At 31.8% G+C, this 24075-nt stretch overlaps 4 protein-coding genes across 4 annotated transcripts; 2 read left to right on the forward strand and 2 right to left on the reverse strand.

Annotated features, from left to right (window-relative positions):
• Positions 1-12641: 12641 nt before the first annotated feature.
• LOC122506714 (histone H4) lies at positions 12642-13046 on the reverse strand. Its single transcript, XM_043619033.1, has one exon. The coding sequence runs from the start codon at positions 12980-12982 to the stop codon at positions 12671-12673; it is 312 nt and encodes a 103-aa protein (XP_043474968.1). The 5' UTR covers positions 12983-13046; the 3' UTR covers positions 12642-12670.
• Positions 13047-15990: 2944 nt separating this feature from the next.
• On the forward strand, positions 15991-16917 carry LOC122506649 (histone H1C-like). Its single transcript, XM_043618957.1, has one exon. It carries the CDS (start codon positions 16080-16082, stop codon positions 16698-16700), a length of 621 nt encoding a protein of 206 aa, XP_043474892.1. The 5' UTR covers positions 15991-16079; the 3' UTR covers positions 16701-16917.
• A 2293-nt stretch (positions 16918-19210) lies between these two features.
• On the reverse strand, positions 19211-19696 carry LOC122506689 (histone H2A-like). Its single transcript, XM_043619009.1, has one exon. It carries the CDS (start codon positions 19628-19630, stop codon positions 19256-19258), a length of 375 nt encoding a protein of 124 aa, XP_043474944.1. The 5' UTR covers positions 19631-19696; the 3' UTR covers positions 19211-19255.
• A 149-nt stretch (positions 19697-19845) lies between these two features.
• On the forward strand, positions 19846-20338 carry LOC122506668 (histone H2B-like). The gene has a single exon (XM_043618987.1). The coding sequence runs from the start codon at positions 19858-19860 to the stop codon at positions 20284-20286; it is 429 nt and encodes a 142-aa protein (XP_043474922.1). The 5' UTR covers positions 19846-19857; the 3' UTR covers positions 20287-20338.
• The last annotated feature ends 3737 nt before the right edge of the window (positions 20339-24075 follow it).

The raw sequence follows: 24075 nt of genomic DNA on the forward strand, positions 1-24075 counted from the left end.
CTATATAGGGTGTAACCAGACCTTTTTCAACAATAATAAATATCGTAAACAAATAGGTATAATTTGCTAAACACGGGAATATTTATAAACAAATGAAATTTTATAAACAGAATTATTAGTCACAAAATAAATAAACAAATAACAAAAATAAATACTTACGATAAGCCAAAGATTTGAGGTCCGAACAATAATTTAGAAATTAATAATAATATATTGACAAAATAATAAATAAAGGAATTTTTAAATAAACAAATTGTTGAGCGCCAGTCCTTTCTTGGGACAGTTTCAAAAGAAGCGGATACTAAATATCCAAAATAAACGCAATAATAGGTACTAAATACCAAAAATTCATAAATAAAAGCGAAAGCAAATAATAGAACTAAATTCTATAAAAGACAAAAAGAAAATTTATTATCAAATTCCTTGAATTCATAAATCTCAACATTAATATTAATTTCGATGCCGGTCGACTAGCAAAAGACGGAGGAGGGGGGATTCGAGAAAATCATATTCATAAATTTTATAATTAAATAACAATTTATTTTAACAATAAAAATTATCGAAATTTTATACAATAACATTATAATTATTTAACAAATTTCTCAGTATTTCTAGGTCAATAAATAAATAAATTGTGGTCAGCCAAAAATTATTATCAACGCAAAATTATAACTTATATCTAAAATGTTACACATACAATTGGGGAAAACAGGACAAAACAGTTTGTCAAAATCAATAAATTCCATACAACAAGGGACAAATTTTGTTGTAAATAGGATAAATTCCATTTCTTAAAATTAGGAATTTCTCGATAGAACCAAATATAAGGGACAAAATAATTAGTTAGCAATTATAAATAGAACAACTCTATTTATTAAATATATAGACTTTCTCAATAAAATCGGATATAAGGGACACGATAATTAATTAACAATTACAAATAGAACAACTCTATTTATTAAATATAGACTTTCTCAATAAAATCGGATATAAGGGACACGATAATTAATTAACAATTACAAATAGAACAACTCTATTTATTAATTATGGATTTTCTCAATAAAATCGAATATAAGGGACAAAATAATTAATTCATAATTATAAATAGAACAACTCTATTTATTAATTAGGGATTTTCTCAATAAAATCTGATATAAGGGAGGAATTTATTATAAATGAGGCAACTTCATTTACAATTTACACACAAAAAAAAATAATCATAGGGACGAAATTAACAACAATATAAATTTTGGTTTTTGGCTGAAATTATAATAAAAGAAAAACATAAGAAATACATGAGAAACTCTGGCAGCATGGTCGAGTGAGAGTAAAAGAAATTAACAGATTCTAAATCACACTTTTTAAATAAAATAATACTCTATTATAATTAAAACAACAGAAAATAATCACTTCAAATTTAAAACAAACAGGAAAATTAATAAATTAATACGCTTTAAAAATACACTCTCACTTGACCATGAGGCCGGCTGAACCACTTGTTACATTTCAAGAAAAAGGAAAATTTACATTTTACATACAAAAATAAAAGAAATTAGGGAGATATTGTGACCTGACTTACATTTTGCTATGCGACGCTCCACTCGAGAGATTTACAGCGTCAGCACACACACACAAATTATAATAAAAGAAAACTGGAAAATTTTGATGAGAGCTTCTTTGAAAATTGGCTTCCTTCGAAGGCGGTCAGATCCAGAGAGGACGATACGAATTTTCCTGATGAGCATGCTGCCTTGATTCCTCCCCTCCGTTCACCCCGCCGGTTACCATGGTCCCAAAACTTGTATTACTCCGCCGAAAACAGGAGCGTAATTACTGTCAAAAATAGTGACACCGGGGTATATTTAAGTTTGTAATTTCTCGCTTCCTGAGATTTTTACTTTTTAATTCTTATTTTCCTTATCGTCAACCTCCAAAATTCTCTTATTGCCATTGACAGAAAGGTAAATTGATTTCTAGAAAATCAAAGAGGGAAAATTGGGTTCAATGACATGAGAATTCGGGCCTGGGCAAAAGGTGTCTCTTTATGAAATAGAGAAATGACAGGGACCATCCTGTTCAATAGTCAATCTCTTAACATTTTTGAGATTCCAGTAAAATCTGGTAAATGTAGAAAATAATTCTAATTTACTCAAAGGGTTATTTGTGAGATGACTTTTGTGTAGGTTGAATTTAAAAGTGACAGGTATATCGAGTCAATTCGATTTTTATTTTGGTTGACGTTGTAGTTTTCTGCTGTGAGTGAACGGAAAGTCGAATCTGCGCAGGTGTGATGATCGTTCTTTTCTGCTCGTAAGGCGATTACCGGGAAACGTCTCGATTTTGAATTCGCTCGGAAGTTTTTCATGAAAAGGGAATACAATAATATAAATAAATAAATTCTATAAATAAATATTTTGACCAGAACTGAGAAATTGCTGCAGCTATTGTTGATCGGCGCGAGGGAGTTTGTTTGTTTACAATTTCATAAATTAATTTTGTTTATTAATTTCCTTAAAAATTTTGCCACGTCACAAGGGCTAGGATACAGAATCAACGAAAAAATTTGAGGTAATATCATTTTTCATTTAATTTTGACTAGACGCACGCAGTTGTGGTCACCGCCCAGAATCAGGCTGAAAAGCTGGAGGTGCTCGGACGCATAAAAATTGGTTTTATGTCATGCCCGATCAGAAGGAGGCTTATGATAGTGAGGTGTCATCGATGCCTCGGCTATGGTCACCTAGCAAGAGAATGTAACATGACGGATAGATCGATTGCAAGAGGAATGCTTCGTGCTTTTTGTGTAAGGAGAAGTTCCCAGAAACGGAAAACGTTCATCACGTTGCGGGAAGTGGAACTTGCAGGGTCTTCCGAACTGCCCTTGAGGAGGCGAAGAAGACTTTCGCAAGGGCCAAAAGTATAAAAAGGCGTAATTTCACACCATAACTTTTATGTCTTTAATCAGCTTTTTATTTTTGTTCTGTTTAATTTAAATTACTCTGTGATTTTCATTTGTCCTTTTACAATTTTAATTTATTTTGTGATTTTTATTTTTCCTTTTACAATTTTATCTTTTGAATTTTACTTTCAATATGGTTACTTTCTTGTTTCTGTTGCCTATATGTCTATTTACAATTTTATTTTTATATTTTTTTCTTACACTTTTTTAACATTGGTTTTTTTCATTGTTGTGTTGTGAATGCCGCTTTGACATTGAAATAGTTTTAAATTTGAACTAATGACGCAGGAGAACCGCAGAGAAAGAACAAAGTCGCATCAGCGACAGATTTGGAGCGCCACCCTCGAAGGCTAAAGTCTGACGACAGTTGCGAGGGAGGGTAAAGGTTTAGACTACATTTTCTTGACTGCTTTTTTCGACTGATCTGCTGCTGATGGTCTGGCTCTTTATATACCAAAATTTGCCTGTGTATTTTAGAAATTGTTCGGTTTGCCATGTATTTGAGGAACCGTTCGCTTTTCCATGCATTTTAGAAACCCTTTGTTATAGGAACACTTGTGGTGACTCATTATTAGATGGCACGTGTACATTCCCCATTACTCATGTTATTTAATAATTTATTACAAATTGTTATTTGTTAATTAATTGTTTAAATTTGTTATTATTTATTATTACAATTCTGTTGTTGTTGATATTTATTATTGTTTATTATTATTTGTTAAAGTTGTTGTTGAAATTTTTATAATTAACTATTTATATTACATTTTGTTATTATTTGCTAATATTTATTATTACAATTTATTATTGTTTATGTTTATTATTATTGTTTGTTATATTTATGTATTATTATTTATAATAATATGTAAATAACAATTAGTTATTAACTTTTATTATTATTAATTATTATTCTACATATTATTATCAATATTATTGAAAATAGGTTAAGGTGACGTAACACCTCCCCCTTCGAAAATTTGAAAATTAGAAAATGAAATTGAACAATTTCCAAATTCAAACTTGTATAAAACTTATTTAAATCGAAATGTTAAGTTAATTGTTACAATGTATTAGATTGATTCTTTATGAAATTACAATTAGTAAATTTAACTATTATACATGATTTTAAATTATTTAGATATTTGAGATTTTCTTTTTATCATATTTTTGATTTAATCGTATTAACATTATTTTCGCTCATTTTCTCTTAATTTCTTTTTTGTTTTGTAATTTTCAATGTAATTTTTGTCTTGTTCAATAGAACAAGTAGCAATTGTTTAAAGATTTTTAGTTCATGCTTTTTCTGTTATCTACTGGGTTAATAATTTTTTTTATTCGTACTTATACAATATTTGACTCTTTACACTACATAATATTTAAAATTTACACATGCAACTAAAAGAAAATTTTATTTGACTCGACTAAGTTACTTATATGAAAATATGTTTAATTGTTTGTATTGATAGCAAGATATTGAGTTTTACATTTTATGATAAGGTGCACTCGTTGGATCGAAGAGTTACACTCGAGATCCGTGATTTGGATTGCCTTACCCAAGAAGCCGAGGTGCAACAAGTGTTGTCGGAAGCGATAGGAAAGACAGGATGCAGGAAAGTGACGGTCTTAGCACCCAACCGCCGAGGGATGAAGCTCGCGGTTGTAGTCACCAACCCGGAAAAGGCAAACAGGCTGGGGAAATTGGGACACGTAAAAATTGGTTTTATGTGTTGCCCAATTAAAAAAAGAGTAATGGTCGTCCGGTGTCATCGATGCTTGGGATACGGTCATATTGGAGCGAAATGACAGAAGGTGGACAGATCGGATGCGTACTTTAAGTGCGGTGAAGCCGGTCACAGGTTCTCCAACTGTAAGAAGAGCCCATGTTGCTTTTTATGCAAGAAAAAGTTTGGCAATAAGGTGTCAACCACCCATATTGCAGGCAGCGGAGGATGCGGAGTGTTCAGGACGACCCTTGAGGATGCAATTACGATGCAATTTCGCAAATTGAAAAAAAAATGTTTGTTTAACCAAAAAAAAATTCCCAAAAATGACCAAAATAACCATTTTTTGGCTATTTAAGGCAATATTACAAGAAATCCTGACGTGATGGGTCATTTTGGAAATCGGATTCGTATTCTACGTCAAAAAAGCTATAAGAATCACCTACCACTTTTTCTGTAACAGAACTAAGCCAAAATTTGCAGGCCTGTGTTATTGATTTGACGTTGAAGTCGAAATAATGCAGTCCTCGGAAAAATAGAGATGTGTCCAGATGTGTCTCGCAGTAGAAATTATCTCGTTGAATGAACTTGACTTAGACGAGACTTGAAGAATACATTTGGTACTTGAAGAGATTTTTGGACTTTTTGACTAGCTTTAAAAAATTTCTAAGAGTTCGAAAAAAACAACAAAAATTTCGTTTTCTTACAGAAACCCTATTGAAGGCATGTTAAAAAAGTTTCGGAGATGAAATTATTTATTACAATTATTTTATTAAAAAAAAAGCCAACAGCACGCGGTATTCCCAAGCGGTCACCCATCCAAGTACTAACCGCGCCCAAAGATGCTTAACTTCAGTGATCGGACGAGAACTGGTTTTTTTTTTTGCATTTGTAATTGTTTATTTATTGCCAAAATTAATAATAATACAAGGTTTCACAATAAACGATGAAATCATTTTTACATTATTATAAAGGACTTACTGGCTAATACAAAGCTCTCGAAGTCGCGTACAATATTTTATGCCCACGAATGCATATATTAGTTAATATTTTTATTCTATATTAAAGATATTTTTTCTAATTCCCAGGAGAAATATTCAATTTGCTTTTTATCGATCAGAAAGGGCTTAAGAAAACTGATCATTTCGCTATTTTTGTTTTTATTTTATGGATAATAATGAAAGAAAATAACCTGAATAAACTATATTATAATAATTAAATTTAACAATAACAATGAATAAGAAAAAAATGAGATAAATAATTAAACTAATTTATGAACTAAGAATATTTACAATGTTAATCGATGATTTTCTTTTAATAAGATACAATTAATATAATTGGTTGGCTAATAGTTAATACATATTTTACATAATGGATAATATTTACAATAATTAGAAGTATAAGGGTAGATTTATATTGTTTCTAATTCTTATTTACAGTTTTACTTAGAATAATAACTATTTACAATATCTTAATAGTTATAAATTTAATTTTTTGTTTTTGATTTTAAGAATGGGATTTTAATTTAGCTATTCGTCTAACCAAAAATATTTTTTGATGTTTTGTCTGTGTTTGTCTTTAATTTCCTTGTTTGTGATGAAAGTGGTATATCGCCATTCATCATTTGGTATAGTAGTGTCTAAGTGTTTGTCGTACAGAAACGATTTCTTCCTAGCATTTCTTTTGTAATGGTATATTACTGGGGCACCGTGGGTGTCCTGTATATAACCATTTTTGTCCAGGTAAGGAAACGCTTCTGGAGGGACAAAATTGGTTTTTATTACGTTTTCAAAATAGTTGTCATTTGGATAGTACATAGAATAAATTAAGCTATTGTCAGTTACATTTCTTATACTCGCAAAATAATTCCTTGTTATTTTAATTATTTGTGTGTCAATTTTATTAATATTAGCTAGGTTGTAAATAACTTTACTCGATATGTATTTTTGGAAATTCGACTCAGCTGATCTATATTTTCCTAGACATACTCTTAGGCATTTTCTTTCGAATACTCTTATTCTTTCTACAATGGATGCACTTAAATTGTACCAAATAGGACATGCATATAGTAATATGGGTCTTATGAATAACATGTAACAGTTGATTTTTATTTTATAATTTAAATGTTTACTATACATTAATCTTCTTAATTTATTGAAAACTTGTTTTGCATGTTCTATTTGTGTGTCTATGTGTTTTATAAAGTAGAGTGTTTGGTCTATGTTTAGTCCTAAATATTTTACAATTTTCTTATTAGGCACTGGTTCGCCATCATCTTTTCTTTCTTTTATTTGAAAGTTTTTCCAGCATTTTTTTACGTTTCGATTGGCTTCGGAGAGGGGACCTCTAAACAAAATAGTTTCGCATTTGGAGACGTTAACTTTTAATTTCCACGTGTAAAGGTAATATTGTACATTTTCAAAAAGTTGTTGTAATGTTTCTTGTATTTCTGAGACTTTTTTTCCAACGACGTATATTATCATATCGTCTGCAAATGCGATACCTTTTTTGTTTTCATCTATATTTATGTCATACATTTTTAGTATTTCGTAAATAAAGATGTTAAATAATATCGGAGATAGAACTGTTCCTTGTTGTAAACCGTTTTTAACTAAGAACTCTTTATTTAATGTTGTGGTACCGTCCGTTACTATAAAACTTTTGTTTGTTATCATATTTTTTAATAATTTTATTAGATGTTTAGGGAAAGAATTTTTTAATAACTTAAATATTAATCCATCTGTCCAAACAGTGTCAAAGGCCTTTTCAAGATCAATTAAACAAGCTCCTACACATTTTTTATTGTTAAGAGCTTGAGAAATGTCTGACGTTAATTTGTTAATAGCATGGATTGTGGAGTGCTTGTGTCTAAAGCCATATTGTTGTTCAGGGATAATGTTTTTTTCTCTACATATTTGTATTAAAGGGTCTTTAACAATTTTTTCGAAAACTTTACTTATATTGGGAAGAAGGCTTATAGGTCTAAAGTCACTCGGTTGTATACTGTTTTTTCCTTTCTTGGGGATAGGAATAATTTTTGACTTTTTCCAGTCAGTTGGAAAATGACTGTTGTTAAGTATATTATTGAAAAGAATGCAATAATTCTCTATTATTTTTGGTGTTAAATGCTTTAATACAATATTAGGAATTCCATCAATGCCTGATGATTTTTTATTATTTAAGTTTCTAAAAATTTTTGATAATTTGTATCCTGATGTAAAATAATTTGGAAGTTTTTCGTCAAGTAACTGAATGTCATTTGCTTTCAAGTTATTATCAAAGTTAACTATTGAGTTATTATTTATTTTATCATTTTCAATTTCTTGTTCTAAAGTGGTAATTTTTTGTTTAATGATTTTATTTAGTCCTTCTCTTCCGTAGTTGGAAAATTTTGTGTGTGTATTTTTAAAGTGTGTACCGATTATTTTGAGTTTATCTTTATTATTGGAAATTATGTATTTGTTATTGTTGTCAATTGGTAAGTTTTGTGCAGGTATTCCCGACTCTAGTAGTAGGGTTGCATTTTGATTATCAATTTTAAGTTGGGGTATGGCAACTTTACCTTTGGTTCTGAATAATTTATTCACTTGAGGAAACATGTTTTTTGGATCGTTTGCAGGAATATTTTTTATTTTTCTGACCAATAATTATTTATGGATTTAATGAATTCTTGTTTGAGGAGAGCTTTTAATGCTATTAGTTTGTTTTTTAGAGAGTTTAATTCTCTTATTTTATTCTGATTTTGAAAATTTCTATAGATAATATTTATTTGTGTTATTATTTTACTTTTTGCTTTTTGAATTCTTTTTATAACGGGTGTTTGGTAAATTTCCATAGAGTTTTTACTTTTAATTTTTGGTAATGAGTTACTCATTGCTATTGTTATACATTCATTAATATCCTTTAAATAATTATCAATTTCATCATTTGATAGATTTTTATTGGATGGTATTCTAATGTCAGAAATTCGGTCTAAATTATTTTCAAATTTTTCCCAATTTGCTCGTCTATAATTAAAATTGTGGTTATGTGTAGCTTTTTCTAAAATAAAATCTATTTGTGTGTTGTAAGAAACATTCAATAGAATTGCGTTGTGATCGCTGTCATATTGTAAAGTTTCAAGTTTGTCTGTGTTATTGTATTTTTGTACCTTAAGTCTGGAGTCTAATATTCCTAAGTCAAGATATGAATTTCCTCGGGGGAAGGAGGGGAGACTTGGAGTGTATAATTTTAGTTTATAATTTATTTCATTGTCATCTATCCATTTTCGTAAAAAAGTTCCTCTTGTGTTGAAATTTTCATTTAACCAACTAGTGTGTTTAGCATTTAAGTCACCTGTCATTATAAAAAAGTTGTCAGGATCGTCTAAATTGAGAATTTGAAATAATTTATCAATTTCTTGATTAAAATTTAATCTGTTTCCGTATGCAGCGTAAGCAGATATGACAAAAAGCCTTTGATTGTTTGGTAAAGGGATTTTTATGATAACAGTTTCTAAGTTCTGAAACTGTTCTATTTCCGATAGAATTATTTGTTTAAATTTAAGGTCTTTTCTTATGAGTATTGCAACTCCTCCGCCTAATATTGTATTTGGTCTATCTCTTCTAATTAAAGTGAAATTTTGGAAATCTAGTTTATGTATAGGATTTAGTTTTGTTTCACTTAAAGTAATTATATCTGGATTATGTTTTTTTATGAAGTTTAAAAGATTATTTCGCCTTTCATTTGTTACAATTGAATTGACGTTTATTGATATTATTTTTAAATTTTTGACAGTAATAGTATTTTTTAGGTTAGGATTTAATTTACTATCCATTTTGAACAGAATTAGAATCAGTTAGTAGTTCAAATAAATCGTCTATTCTTTTGCTATTTTTTTCTACTAATTGTGTAATTTGAAGTATCTGTTTTGTTAAGTTGTTTAAGGTTTCTTGTAGGTTTTGTGCATTATTTAATGTATGTTGTTTATTGTTTATTTGTTGTTCTATATGTGGGTAGTTATTTTCTGTGTTGTGAAGTGTTTTTTTTTGTAAGATGTTTGAGAAGCTTGTTTCTTTTGTTGTAAAATTGTTGTACATTCTATCTTTTGCAATCCTATTTTTTCTAATTGTTTCCAATTTCTCATGCATTCTTTGTTTTAATTCTATTTGTTTTTCACATCCCCTATAAGAAGCTGGATGACCATATTTTTTACATGATACACAATATACTTTTTCTCTTTCTATTGCATTCGTGGGCTCCGGTAGTTTACAATTACCCGGTTCATGATTTTCGCTGCATTTTACGCATCTATAATCTAAGTTACAATTCGAAGCTACGTGCCCCAATCTTTGACACTTTTTACACTGTATGCTATCTCTCTTTTTCAATTTTTCCCACCTGATAGTTTGGTAGTTAACATATTTAATTTTATGAAGCAAGTTTGTCTGACTGTTTGGAGTCAATTGTACTAAAAACAAGGGTAAGATTTTATTTTCTTTTTGAGATCTAGGAGTTGTGAATCTAGTAACTTTAAAAAATTGAATATTTTCTGATTCAAATTGTTTAAGATTTTCAAGTATGTCCGCGGGATCTGTACTTGAATCTAAACCTTTCAAGAGAAAGGATTTTATTTTTTCGTCTTTTATTGTGTAGGTAAAGAATTTTGAACTCGTAGCTTCGAGTTGTACTTTGGCATTTTTGAAATCTACAATGTTTTCTGTGTATAAAGAGTGTTTATCTTTGTTTATTCTTTTGATGTGAAATTTGTCTGTTTTTAAATGTTCTTTTATGAGGCTTACCGTTGTTGTCTGATCTTGTCCGTAGATAATGATCGGTGGTGGTTTACCTGCTGATGAATCCTTGCTGCTGCTGGTCGAAATTGGTTTATTGGATGTATTGTCCTGAGGGTTGTTGATCTGCTTATTGTTGCTGGTCGCAGTGGCCTTGGTTGAGGATGATGGGGAATTTTTATTTCCATTTTTTTCACTTTCTTGATTTTTATGAGGTTGAGGAAAACCCGTCACTGGATCGTTGGCTGATTTTATTTGTCCCACATCTGTTTCCATTTCAGTGTTGAAGTTTTTGTTCTGCATTTTTTCCAATTTTTCTATTCTTTGAGATTGTTGATGAATTGTTTGTAATAATTCATCAATAATTTTTTGTTGGGTTATATTGTTGTTAAACATCTCCTGATATTCTTGACTTGATATTTGCGTGTTATTCGTCATTTTTGCTGCATTGATTGGTACTATCAGAGAATCTTTTGCAGAGGAATCAAGTGATGATTTTTTATCTGGGCTAATGTTTGGTTTAACATACGGTTTCTGAGTCTCCGTCTTCTTCGGGGTTATTTTTTGCGCCTTTAGTGTCGTTGCTTTTGATTCTTTTTTAGGTGGTTTTGGCATTGCTTCATTTTTCACCATGATAGTATTTTGTAAGAAAAATGTTGGTCCATTTTCACTCACTGATTTATGATAGATTTTACTCCACTTTTCACTGTCAGTATTTTTTATTTTATCACTATCACTTTTTGAATTTGAATTACGCGGTATATCGGCTGTTATCATTCGCGCGGGCGCGAAACTCGGCCTATGGGCCGCCGTGATGGCGGGTTATTTTAAATTTCGTATTTTAGAATTTTTGAAAACTTGGGATCGGTGAGCTGGCTCTACCTGCTCCAAGGTACAACTTATCCCTTCAATAGTTAGAAAGGTACTCACGAGAACTGGTTTTTTCATCGTGGTGTGGCCGTTGCCTGTGAACTCAAGTGTTGTAAAAGTTTCACATTAATACATGAGCAAACTGTCTAGATACTCTTTCTTGTAAATAACGTCTTTTTCGATTTTCACACGTTTCAAATAAGTACACTAGTAGCTTTCAATTTGAAATTCACTCAGTTTGAAGAAATTTTGCTTCCTCTCAAAGGAAGCCTTATAGTGATGTCGATTTCAGCGTTTCTTAGAATCAATTATTTTTACAAATTTTCAATTGCAGTATATCAAGAGGAAGAAATGTGTAAACTTATTTTTTTTCTGCAACTAGTAAGAAATGGTTGTTTTAACTATATAAATCATAAAAATAACAACTTTCAGAGGTTGTCTTTACTATATAAAAAAGTAAGCCTCGTTTCGTTTGCAACTAATACAAAATAGTTATTCTTACTAGCACTACTTAATCTTAGTTCCACTAACTGAGGAAGTGTAGTTAACCACTTGAGCGGCAGGGCGTCAGAATTGGCGTCAGCGTGCAAGTGACAGAAGCGGCAAAAATGCGAAAAAGGCGTCAAAATTTGACTACTATTTTCTCATTCTGTAAGGAGATTTATAATATCACAACAAAGTATTTTTCTTTCTTAAAGTGAAAGAACAGACCTGTAAGCAAAAAAAATGTTTTTTAAAATATTTAAATAAGTTTTCAAGGATCAAAGCTAACAATATTTAATAGTTTGATATTAGTGGCGTTTCAATTTCTACCACAAAAAGTCCAATTTTTCTTCACGAAATCGAAATATTTAAAAAAGCATTTTTTTGTTTAAAGATCTGCTCATTTACTTTAAAAAAGAAAAATACTTTGTTGTGATATTATAAATCTCCTTACAGAATGAGAAAATAGTAGTCAAATTTTGACGCCTTTTACGCATTTTTGCCGCTTCTGCCACTTGCACGCTGACGCCAATTCTGACGCACTGCCGCTCAAGTGGTTAAAATGCTGCTGTATATTGCAGTCTTAACTACTTTTTTGCAAACTACACATATGTGGTTCTTTTCACTATTCGCATTTCTTTCTGTGTACTAGGCACAAACAATATTCGTGAATTTTGAAAAGAAGAGCATTATGCATCAAATAATGTCTCGAATGTACGTATATGTGACTCACTATATTACTTACTGATTGATTGCACTTTAATGCTTTTATCATAAAACTATGTTATTGAAAAAATTATTCAAACGTAAAAAATATTTGGTGGCCCTGAAAAGGGCCGATTGTTTGGATGATGACGATGATGAGTAAATTAACCGCCGAAACCGTAAAGAGTACGGCCTTGACGCTTGAGAGCATAGACGACGTCCATGGCGGTGACGGTCTTCCTCTTGGCGTGTTCGGTGTAAGTGACGGCGTCACGGATCACGTTCTCAAGGAACACTTTCAAGACACCACGGGTCTCTTCGTAAATCAATCCTGAGATACGTTTCACTCCACCTCGACGAGCCAGACGACGGATGGCGGGCTTGGTGATACCTTGGATGTTATCACGCAACACTTTGCGATGGCGCTTTGCTCCTCCTTTTCCCAATCCCTTTCCTCCCTTTCCACGACCAGTCATTTTCACAGAGAATAAGGTTTACGTTCGAACAGAACAGAAAACAAACTCGGAATGATGCTAAGCAGTGGAAAGTGCACTGTTTTATTCCCTCTAGAGTTCCACTGCTCCCCTCCACAATCTGACCGACCAATCAGGATATCAATGTCCCCTTCCCCTTGACCAACGGTGCAAGAGCTTCAGAAAGCTATAAATATGTGCGTTCATATCGCCGAAATCATTTTCCAGTCGTCCCTCGTACTCTGAACTTCTAAGCAATGGCTCGTACCAAGCAAACCGCGCGCAAATCCACTGGTGGTAAAGCACCAAGGAAGCAACTCGCCACCAAGGCCGCTCGTAAGAGTGCGCCTGCAACCGGTGGAGTGAAGAAGCCCCATCGCTACAGGCCCGGAACCGTCGCTCTCCGTGAGATCCGACGCTACCAGAAGAGCACCGAGCTCCTCATCCGCAAACTGCCCTTCCAACGCTTGGTCCGTGAAATCGCTCAGGACTTCAAGACCGACCTGCGCTTCCAGAGCTCCGCCGTGATGGCCCTCCAGGAGGCCAGCGAGGCCTACCTCGTCGGTCTCTTCGAAGACACCAACTTGTGCGCCATCCACGCCAAGAGAGTCACCATCATGCCAAAAGACATCCAGTTGGCCCGTCGTATCCGAGGAGAACGCGCTTAAATTTCCTTGCCACTCTCAAAACACAATCGGCCCTTTTCAGGGCCAACAAATTTTCTTACGTTGAAATATTTTTAATTCTTATACAAACTATTCCTTTCCTTACTATTCTATAAACAAACTTTTTTCGTATTGATTAACTATGGATAATAAATGAGAAATAGTTTTAAGTAGTGTAATAATTCACTATTTGGTTATTAGAAATATTACTAATTGAATCACTGATTTTGTAATATGAGAAAAAATTTTATGAAGATTTGATAAAGATATAAATTAATAATTAAAGCAAAAATTGTCCAGTGAAAATTTTATAAACACTCATTCATATGAAAAAAGGACAGCTTTTAGATTACATAATTTTATTATTTTCCAACTCATGATGTTTTCATCTATATTTCATCCCTATGATCAAAATTTATGTTGCAGCCGGACGTCAATTTTCTTTAACATTTTTCTTATAACTAAAAAATTTTATTTTTTATAAAACTAAAAATTAATATTAAAATCTATACTATACTGATTGTTAAATTGCATAAGAATAGATAAAAATTGTAAAAGAGAGTTGAAATTTGAATTCTTTTAAGAATTTTGGGGTTTACTAACAAATTTTAGTTTTAATGACGCAATGTAATTTTACATAGTGAGTAATGTTAAAAAATGTACCCGGAACAACGTAAATTCATATGGGTAAAATATTACTTGTGCGTCGCCATAATTATTTATACTTTATTAATTTAATAGAATTATTCAACATTAAAACAATAAATGTAAGATATTTATTTGTTTTTAATTGTACTCCATGTAAAAATTTAAAAACTAAGAATTTTAATTTTTTTAAACCGTAATAACAGGTATTCTAGAGAAAGTGAAAAACCTAATATTTACAGCACTCAAACATACACTTGGCTGTTATCAAATCAATCATTCAAAGTACATTTTTTTACAAAAAAATATTCTAGAAACTTATTAAATTTGATATAAATGATGTTGAAAATTTGTTTACAACTTTTTATTATTGGTCTAGACAATGTACTCCATTGTGTGCCGAAAGTAAGAACTTATACCCGAATTGAGGCTACTTTACCTCATTCAATTTATAATTCAAAGTAAAATAAGTTTTATATTAATAGTGTAAATTTCCTTCCGAATGTTTTTAATAAATTTCAAAAATTTGATCCATGGAAGGTAAAATAACATAAATAAAATAAATTTATGTCATATTTTTTGTTTATTTAAAAACAGCAACTTTAAAAGTTGAATAATTAAATACATCAATACAAATTAAGTTGCAGATATTATCTGCAACATTTCAGATAATTCATTTCATTAACATCAGAATATACAGTTATTCTTCTCTTATAAATTAGAAACTTTGTTTCAATCAATACAACAGATGTGACTTGTTAAATATACTGTCTATATAGCGAAACATAGAAATTTTTCTGCACATCGAATTATAGAACTTGTGGTAAAGAATAACTTAAATTGCAAACAATCAAAGAACACGAATTCAAAAAATAATTTAATAATTTTAACGAAACGCATCTGCTACGAAAAATTATGCATTAGATAAAAGACAATTTGTCAAGATAATCAGACTAAACGTTACTAAAGCATATAATATTATAGTCATTTTGTTATTATACCATAAAATATGATTAAAAAAAATTTAAATACAATTCAACTAAAATTAAGGAAAAGGAAAAGGAAAAAATATCTTGAATGTTGCCAGAATATATATCTATATCTCATGCATTTACGTCTAAATGGCAGTACAAAATTTCTGCAAAAAAGAAATATTGTTTAAAAATATACGAAATCGCATATTAGTGATAATAATAAATTGTTCAGAAATTTTTTATTATTCAACTACACATTAATCCACGCGCCACCAAACTACATTGAGAGCTAGAACTCAAAACAAAATTAAACTGCTCTCAATGTCTTTAGTTTATATTTACTAATAAAATAAGTTAAATACTCCACAAGAGTGATAACCAAAGCGTTGATATTAAAACTGAAATATTTAAAACTTTAATTTGTCAGTATATTTTTAACAATTTTCCAAACTTGTAACGTCCGTTCACTTATAGCAGAGGCCCGGAAAGTATTGATTTTTGCAAGAAACTACCACAAGATTAAAGAATATTTTTAAAGAACCGAGGAAGACAATATTCGTGCAAGTGAAATTCAATATATTATCAAAACGATAAGTATAATTTAATCATTAAAAAATATAAAATCTTTTGAATGTGGTTCGCAAGTTAGCGACAATTTAAACGGCAGACGCCCAACGAGCGTCGGGGTCTTTCTTCAACGTTCGTGCGTTTTACTAACACCCGACTCTCTTCGAAAAATGGTCACTTCAGTCTCACAAGTCACGTTGAGAGCATCACTGAGTTTACTTGAACTTTTTTGAAAACTATCTCCACGAAATGGCAGACAAAGTAGAATCCCCAGCCGCACCTGCAGTGGCGACTCCGAAGAAAGCAGCCAAGGCGCAGAAGCCCCGCGCCAAGGCCAGTCACCCGCCAGCGTCGGAGATGGTGAACGCGGCCATCGCCACTTTGAAGGAGAGAGGCGGCTCTTCGCTCCAAGCCATCAAGAAGTACATCGCCGCCACCTACAAAGTCGACGTCGAGAAGCAGGCTCCCTTCATCAGAAAGTACCTGAAGGCTGCAGTCGCCAGCAAGGCTCTGATCCAGACCAAGGGCAAGGGCGCTGCAGGGTCCTTCAAGTTGAACGTCGCCAAGGCCGAGGGCAAGGCCAAAGCCAAGCCCAAGACCAAGACTGCCGCCAAACCCAAAGCTGCTGCAGCACCAAAGGCCAAGAAAGCAGCTTCTCCGAAGAAGGCCGTGGCAGCCAAGACCAAGAAAGCCGTCGCCGAGAAGAAGAAAACCCCGAAGGTTGCGGCCAAGCCACCGAAGGCCAAGTCCACCACCGCCAAACCCAAGGTGACCAAGGCTGCTCCCAAGAAGGCGGCCAAAGCTTCGCCCAAGAAGGCTGCAGCGCCCAAAGCGAAGAAGCCCGCGGCAAAGAGGGTTGCCAAGAAGTAAAGTGAAAAGAAGTTGATATTGGATGATTGAAAACAAACGGCCCTTTTCAGGGCCACCAATTGCTTTTTACGAAAGAATTTTCTTTGTCTCAAACAAATATTTAGAATAGTAGTCAAGTCCGAAATAATTAATAATAATTTAATTCTTATATTTATCAAAATTTTAAAAAAGTACTACAATAGGCGATTCCACGTTACCTTTTAGTATCCATTCTAATTTAGGATGGAAATATTTTTTTTCTGTTTACAAAAAAATGGTAAATCTGTATTTTTTTATTAGTAGACAAATTTTTAGGTTGTACATTTAAAAGAATTTAATTTTCTAAAAGTAGACTTATTCACAATTATTTATAACTCTAAAACTACCTATTGAATTTAGAAAATTCTGACAAAAACTTCATCTCTAAATCAATTATTTTTAAATAATTTTCCGAAAGTTCTACTAGAATAAATTTAATTAAAATTATTAAATTATTATTTAAAAATTGAGTTTTTGTATTTTTAAATAATATAATATAAAAAATCAATTTTTTATAGTCCTTGTCACTGTAAAAATATTTAAATTTTTGGAAAATATAAATAAAAAAGTTGTGAATCCAGATGTTGATTACATGAATATTTTGCCTTCTCTTTACGGTGAGCAAAAAAAAATTTCCTCCACGAGGAAGCAAAGCAATTGAACTTTTGAACAATTTTAATTATAAATTTTATTTTACTTTGTTCAAAGATAATTGAATCTTAAAAAATTGTAATAAAACAATGGTAAGAATTAGGTTTTCCAAAATAATTGAATTTGTTCAAATGTAATTTTTTGTATATGTATTTAAATATTAATATTTTTAAAATATTATTGTATCTCGTTTTCAGGTATTACACGTACTTTAAAAACCGCACCGACTTTAACTTAAAAATAAAGTCTTTCTTTTTCGAAAATGAGAAATAAAGCAAAATGTCAGTGGTGTCCCTTGTCAGTGGTGTCCCCTCAAAATTCTGTTTCTTGCAGCTTATTATTTTATTTTTAATAAATTTGTGTTAAATTTACTCCTTATAGGGTAAGTGTACCAATTGCCGAGGGTGTTCCATTTGTCGATGTTACCATGGTAATAACCAAAAAATATTGTCTAAAATGTCTCATTTGTTTGTTTATATAATATTAATATATTTTTTTCACATTTATAACGCATAAAAAAATTAATATTTATTACTTTTTTTCATTTACAATGTGCTACACTGTTTAAATAAAATTCAAAGTTTGTTTACTCGACAACAGGAACCATCCTCGACAATTGGTACGTTTACCCTATGCAGTTAATGAAGATATGATACTGAATTGTAATTTATAGGCTGATTTTATTCTCACTATTAAAAAAAAATTATCAGTGAAATCTTTCAAAAATGTCAGTGGTGTCCCTCAATGTTCATATGTCTTTTTAGTCTTCAAAAGTATATTAATTTATGGCAGAACTCATTACAAATATTTTTTAAGTCTTGTTGAAACATTCATTATTGTAATTTGAAATATTTTAACTTTTTAAAGTTGTAAGAATTTATTTGAGAAAAGAATAAACGAAAACAGAAAATTTCTTATCATTTCTGCCTATCGTTTTTCACATGGTGAAAATTAAAATTTGCTTCCACCTGCTCGACCACTATTATTTTTGTCCATCATATATTCTAGTCAACCAAAATAGAGTATCGTTAAGTTCAAAATCCAACATCGAAAAATCAAAGTTAGTAGGATCAAAAATGACATTTTAAATTTAATCACCCGTATACGCACATATAACTCACACACACATATATTTCTCTCTCTCTCTCTCTCTCTCTCTATATTTGATATTTCTCTGTCCTGTAAAACATTCTATATTATATGTAGTATTTAATACTTGTTGCTGTTATAAAAAGATAATATTTATTTAATAGTAAGTATATTAGTTAAAAATTATTGCTTTTTTATTCGTGTTTGAATGTATAAGCAACATGTGAAAATTGTTAGGTTATGTTATTGCAAACGTCACCGAGTTGTACGCGTTCCGTTCCTTGAAACCATCCAGAGAAATATATGTGTGTGTGTGAGTTATATGTGCGTACAGGCAAGTAAGATTGTGTTGTATAAAGTCCGCCTGAAAATCAGTCGGAGTTCGAGCGATTCTTATAAGAAGAATCTAATACTTTTATAGCACGTTCTCTTTGTATTTATAATAAAGATTTCGTGCAAAATTAGCTACTGTCTCTTATGCTTATTGCATTTAAAGTATTTTTACAATAAGTATATGAATCCATGCTAAAAATATAAGAGAAACGTTAAGCAATTTAAGTAATGTGCTCTTTCGAGTAATATTAGCAGCAGATTTCTCTCCGTGCTGTTACTGAGTAACTTCTAATAATATTTAACATAAAGTAAATGTCACATAATTCAGATAGAAAAAGAAATTTTTCAAAATAATTCAAATGAAAAATAAACAATGCATGTAACTCAATTGTTCAAACGTAAAAAATATTTGATGGCCCTGAAAAGGGCCGATTGTTTTGTGTGAGGATGAGTATATGGATAATTTAAGCTTTCTTTTCGGTCTTTTTTGGCAAAAGAACAGCTTGGATGTTGGGGAGAACACCACCCTGGGCGATGGTGACTCCAGAGAGGAGCTTGTTCAATTCCTCGTCGTTCCTGATAGCGAGTTGGAGATGACGGGGAATGATTCTCGACTTCTTGTTGTCACGAGCTGCGTTTCCGGCCAACTCCAAAACTTCAGCAGCCAAGTATTCCATCACAGCTGCGAGGTACACTGGAGCACCTGCACCAACACGCTCGGCGTAGTTTCCTTTGCGCAAAAGCCGATGGATACGACCGACTGGGAACTGGAGTCCGGCCCGGTTGGAGCGGGTCTTTGACTTTCCCTTGGTTTTGCCACCTTTGCCACGTCCTGACATTTTCGATTTAGTTTTAGATTAACGATGTGAACACAACGAAAAATACGAAGCGAATGATGTTTTGCGCCTGAAATCCGCCTATTTACGCTCTCTCCACAGGTCACGCCCACAACTGCGCTCCCCTCTCTTCGTCGTGAGTGGCAGATGGTTGCAGTGAGTCCCCGCACCAATCAGAATGTAGGAGCACGACTGTAAGAGAATGTAAATAGGGCAGTTTCCGCTGCTTAATGTCAATTCGCTTTGTGTTCTCTTCGAGTTCAGACGTTCTTTCTCTGAAAACAACCATGCCTCCTAAAGCAAGTGGCAAAGCCGTGAAGAAAGCCGGCAAGGCTCAAAAGAATATTACCAAGACCGACAAGAAGAAGAAGCGCAAGAGGAAGGAAAGCTATGCCATCTACATCTACAAAGTGTTGAAGCAAGTGCACCCCGACACTGGAGTCTCCAGCAAGGCCATGAGCATCATGAATTCGTTCGTGAACGACATCTTCGAGCGCATCGCTGCCGAATCCTCCCGCTTGGCACACTACAACAAGAGGTCCACCATCACCTCCCGGGAGATCCAAACTGCCGTCAGGCTTCTCCTTCCTGGTGAACTCGCCAAGCACGCCGTCTCCGAAGGCACCAAGGCTGTCACCAAGTACACCAGCTCCAAATAATTCATCTCATTCTTCTTCTTCTTCACAAACAATCGGCCCTTTTCAGGGCCAACAAATATTTTTACGAAAGAATTATTTGGTTTCCAAATGTGTTGCAGTACTATAGGGCTACCTTTCTGAAGAGTCGTATGTAGAAATTTAAAATTTCATTGTATCCAGTTGAAAATTAGTCCAGTCGTCCTTTGAAAAATGGCATTTTTTTATGACAAAATTGATACTTCACATTTGACTGTAGGTTCATATAGTGTGGGATGGTAGTATGAATATGTGTATATATTTCACACTCGAGATTTTTCCAGCTGCGCGTTATAAACAATGTCAAAGGTGATAGGTCATAGGTTAAAATTGGTTCATTTGTTTACTTGCAAGTAGATTTAAACCACTAAAAATGGCACTTTCATAATTGTTTAATAACTTGAATAAAAGTTAACTAATTCTTTCGGTATTCTTCAAAAATATGCCTCTCAGGACCCTTAAGATGTGTGCGAAATTTGGATCCGATCGGATAAATAGTTTATGAAAAATCCCATTTGTTAACAAAAAACATAATTTTTTTCAAAGGAATTTCTACATTTTTGGCCTGATGAAAATCAGTTTTTTTTGTCGGATTCTCTTCTGGAAATGCCAATCTATCAATCACAATTTGTGGCAAATTGAATTTTTGCAAAAAAACTGGTTTCCTGGAGGGAGTAAATTTTTGCTGATAAACAATTAAACCCAGTAGCGACAATTTTAACTTAATCAATTTCGGACAAACGCCTATCAATTAGAAATATTTTTCTGCAAATTTTCAAAAAAAAATTTTGACCTCGCACTAAAGGGGTGGGAGAAAATTTTATTTTTTAATTAAAATCCTGAGTATTTGTTTATTAATATTTTAACTTGGTTCTTCGATAATTTATTAATTTATTAGTTATATTATCCGTTAAAAAATTTACAAACATTTGAACAAATTATTTGACAATGAAAACTCGAGTCAAAGTGGAGTTTACTATTTAACTCGCTTGCGACGGTGGAGTGGGGACTCGGAGAGATGCGGCAGCAGCACGACAGAATTCCCCAGGAGGAAAAGTCGGACGAATGTCGGATTATACAACCGCCTGGGATCCGCGCCCGTACGGACCGCCAGCACCGATGGTCTGTACCGATTCGGATCCTAAAATGCAACCGGCGCGGAACAGATTAGGCTCCGACTTTTGGATCCGCCTTTCTACTTTCGTCAGTACTGGCGCGGTACTGGATTTGTTCCGCCTGAAGATTTCATTCTTCTACGCGCGTCGGAAGAATGACGGATGTTAGGTCTGTACTGGCTCGGTGCTGGGGCGGATCCGACTGCGGATCTCGTCATTTATTGTTATAGTTTACATTATTAGTATAATCATAAATTTATTTTATTATTATAATTAATTATTACAATAACTAATTGCATTTATTATAATATTATTATTAGTTAACCAATAAATAAATTAATAGTATTCATGCAAAGGAAGAATATAAGAAACTTAATTTTTTCATTATATATATATATATATATAAAAATCCAACTTTATTAATGTGCAATTAAATAAATAATTTTTAATAAATAATATATTAATTTGAAAGAAGTAAAATATATTTAACTTGAAAGAAAATGTGATCAATATATTATAATGCCTACAATAAATAACATATTAAATACAATATATAAAAAAGAGATTATTATTAATTAATTTATTATTAATTAATTAATAATCTCTTTTTAAGTTAAACAATATATTAAGTAATTATTTATTGACACTTTTCTGCAAATTAAATAATTAAAAAAATGTGTTGTGCATTAAAATTTTATTCAATTTAATACTATTACTTATATGTTATAAATTGTTTTGCAGTGAAGTTATGTTCATATTATTCGATATATTATGTAATAAAATATTAAAAAACATAATAATAAAAATATAACATTTTTTTTTAAACGAAATATTGAAATATTCATAAATACACATTCAGTAAAGTATTGAAAATATACCGGTATTACATCAGTTCGTATTTCCAAATTGCCTATTGCCGCGTAGTAATTTTACAATTTTCATTTTAACTAGTGAGACTTGAAAGCATTTAAGATTTGAGAGTTCCATGCGAGCGTAGCATAGTGGTTAGCGTGCGTGATTTCGGTGCGTAAATATTCGGTTAGGCGTAGGTTCGTACCCCCAAGCGTTAGGATTTTTCAAATGTGTATGTAATAAAAAATTGCGTTTAAGTGTTTCTAAATCAAAGTCATAAAAAAGTTTTGTTTGATATTGTTTTTTGTAAAAGGATATTATTTTGGAATTAAATGTTTATTAATTATTATCTATATTTTAGTGTAAATCAAAATAATATATTTCAATTATGAGGAAATGATACAAGATAAGATAAAATTAGGAATTAAACAGATAAAATTGATTTTATTTCATTTAATTATTCTTAGATTTTATTGTGTATAAATTTCGGTAAAAACAATATAAAACAAAATTTTTTTTATAAATTTCTTTGAGAAAAACAGTTTTTACATTCTCATCACTTGAGAAAGTATTAGTTTTGGTCGAAAATTGACTTTCCCTAATTTTATGAAATCTCGACGTTTTGGGGTCCCCTGAGTCCGAAAAACATGGTCTAGAAAAAGTGTCTGTCTGTAGACACAATGGTGTCCCTACGATAACTCTTGAAAAACTTATTGCATCAACTTGCAACTTTGCATGCACAAAGTTAGTACGCAAACTACAGTAGTTTCAAAATTTTGAAAATTCAATTTTTTCAAATTTCATTATTTTTAACTTTATATTACTTTAGATTAGAAAAATACAAACAACTTTTCTCTACAACATTTTTTCATAGAACATTAATTTTTTTTTTTTAAGTTTTTGGGTCAGGCTAGCTCGCGCAAATGGCTCGCTTCGCTCGCGGCTGTCTGCAATTGTTGTGCATTACACAGTGCTACACATCAAATGTGCACTAAGTTTTGACTTCAGTTTCCGAAAGTACTTATCGAAACTAGCAAAAACCTATTTCAGTTTTGCTAGATTAGCTCGGATTTAAATTTTATCGACATTTGAATTTTTTTTTCGAATTTTCACATTTTTCAGTTTTCTGATACGGGCGGGTGAGAACGCTGGCTATTAAAAATTTATTTAAAAAATTCACAACGGTCAAATTTTAAAATGCAATAATCCTTCTTTAATTTCCGATAAAGGAAAAAAAATTGGTATAAAATTATTCGTGTTATTTATTTATTTCTGTACATTTGTATACCCGCGGTCCTGACGAACCGCGGGTTTTGATTTTTTTTTTTTACTTTTTTCGAAACCAAATATTTCGAATAAAATATTTTTTCTTGGGCAAAAGTCTCCTTTTTCTCTTTAGAACATAATCCCAACCCCCAAAGAAAAAATAGACGCTTTAGACGAATAAAAATAAGAAACAAACTCCTCCTATTTTCAAAATCAATTTTTCTATTTGTTGGCTGAGTTAAACAAAATGGAGAAAAGAATAATATTTTAAAAATAAAACATATAATCCCAACCCTAAAGAAAAAATGGATGCCAAATTTCGCACACATCTTAAGGGTCCTGAGAGGCATATTTTTGAAGAATACCGAAAGAATTAGTTAACTTTTATTCAAGTTATTAAACAATTATGAAAGTGCCATTTTTAGTGGTTTAAATCTACTTGCAAGTAAACAAATGAACCAATTTTAACCTATGACCTATCACCTTTGACATTGTTTATAACGCGCAGCTGGAAAAATCTCGAGTGTGAAATATATACACA

This window comes from Leptopilina heterotoma, unplaced genomic scaffold, assembly GCF_015476425.1.
Source record: "Leptopilina heterotoma isolate Lh14 unplaced genomic scaffold, ASM1547642v1 Lhet_43, whole genome shotgun sequence".
In the NCBI taxonomy this organism is placed as follows: Eukaryota; Metazoa; Arthropoda; class Insecta; order Hymenoptera; family Figitidae; genus Leptopilina; species Leptopilina heterotoma.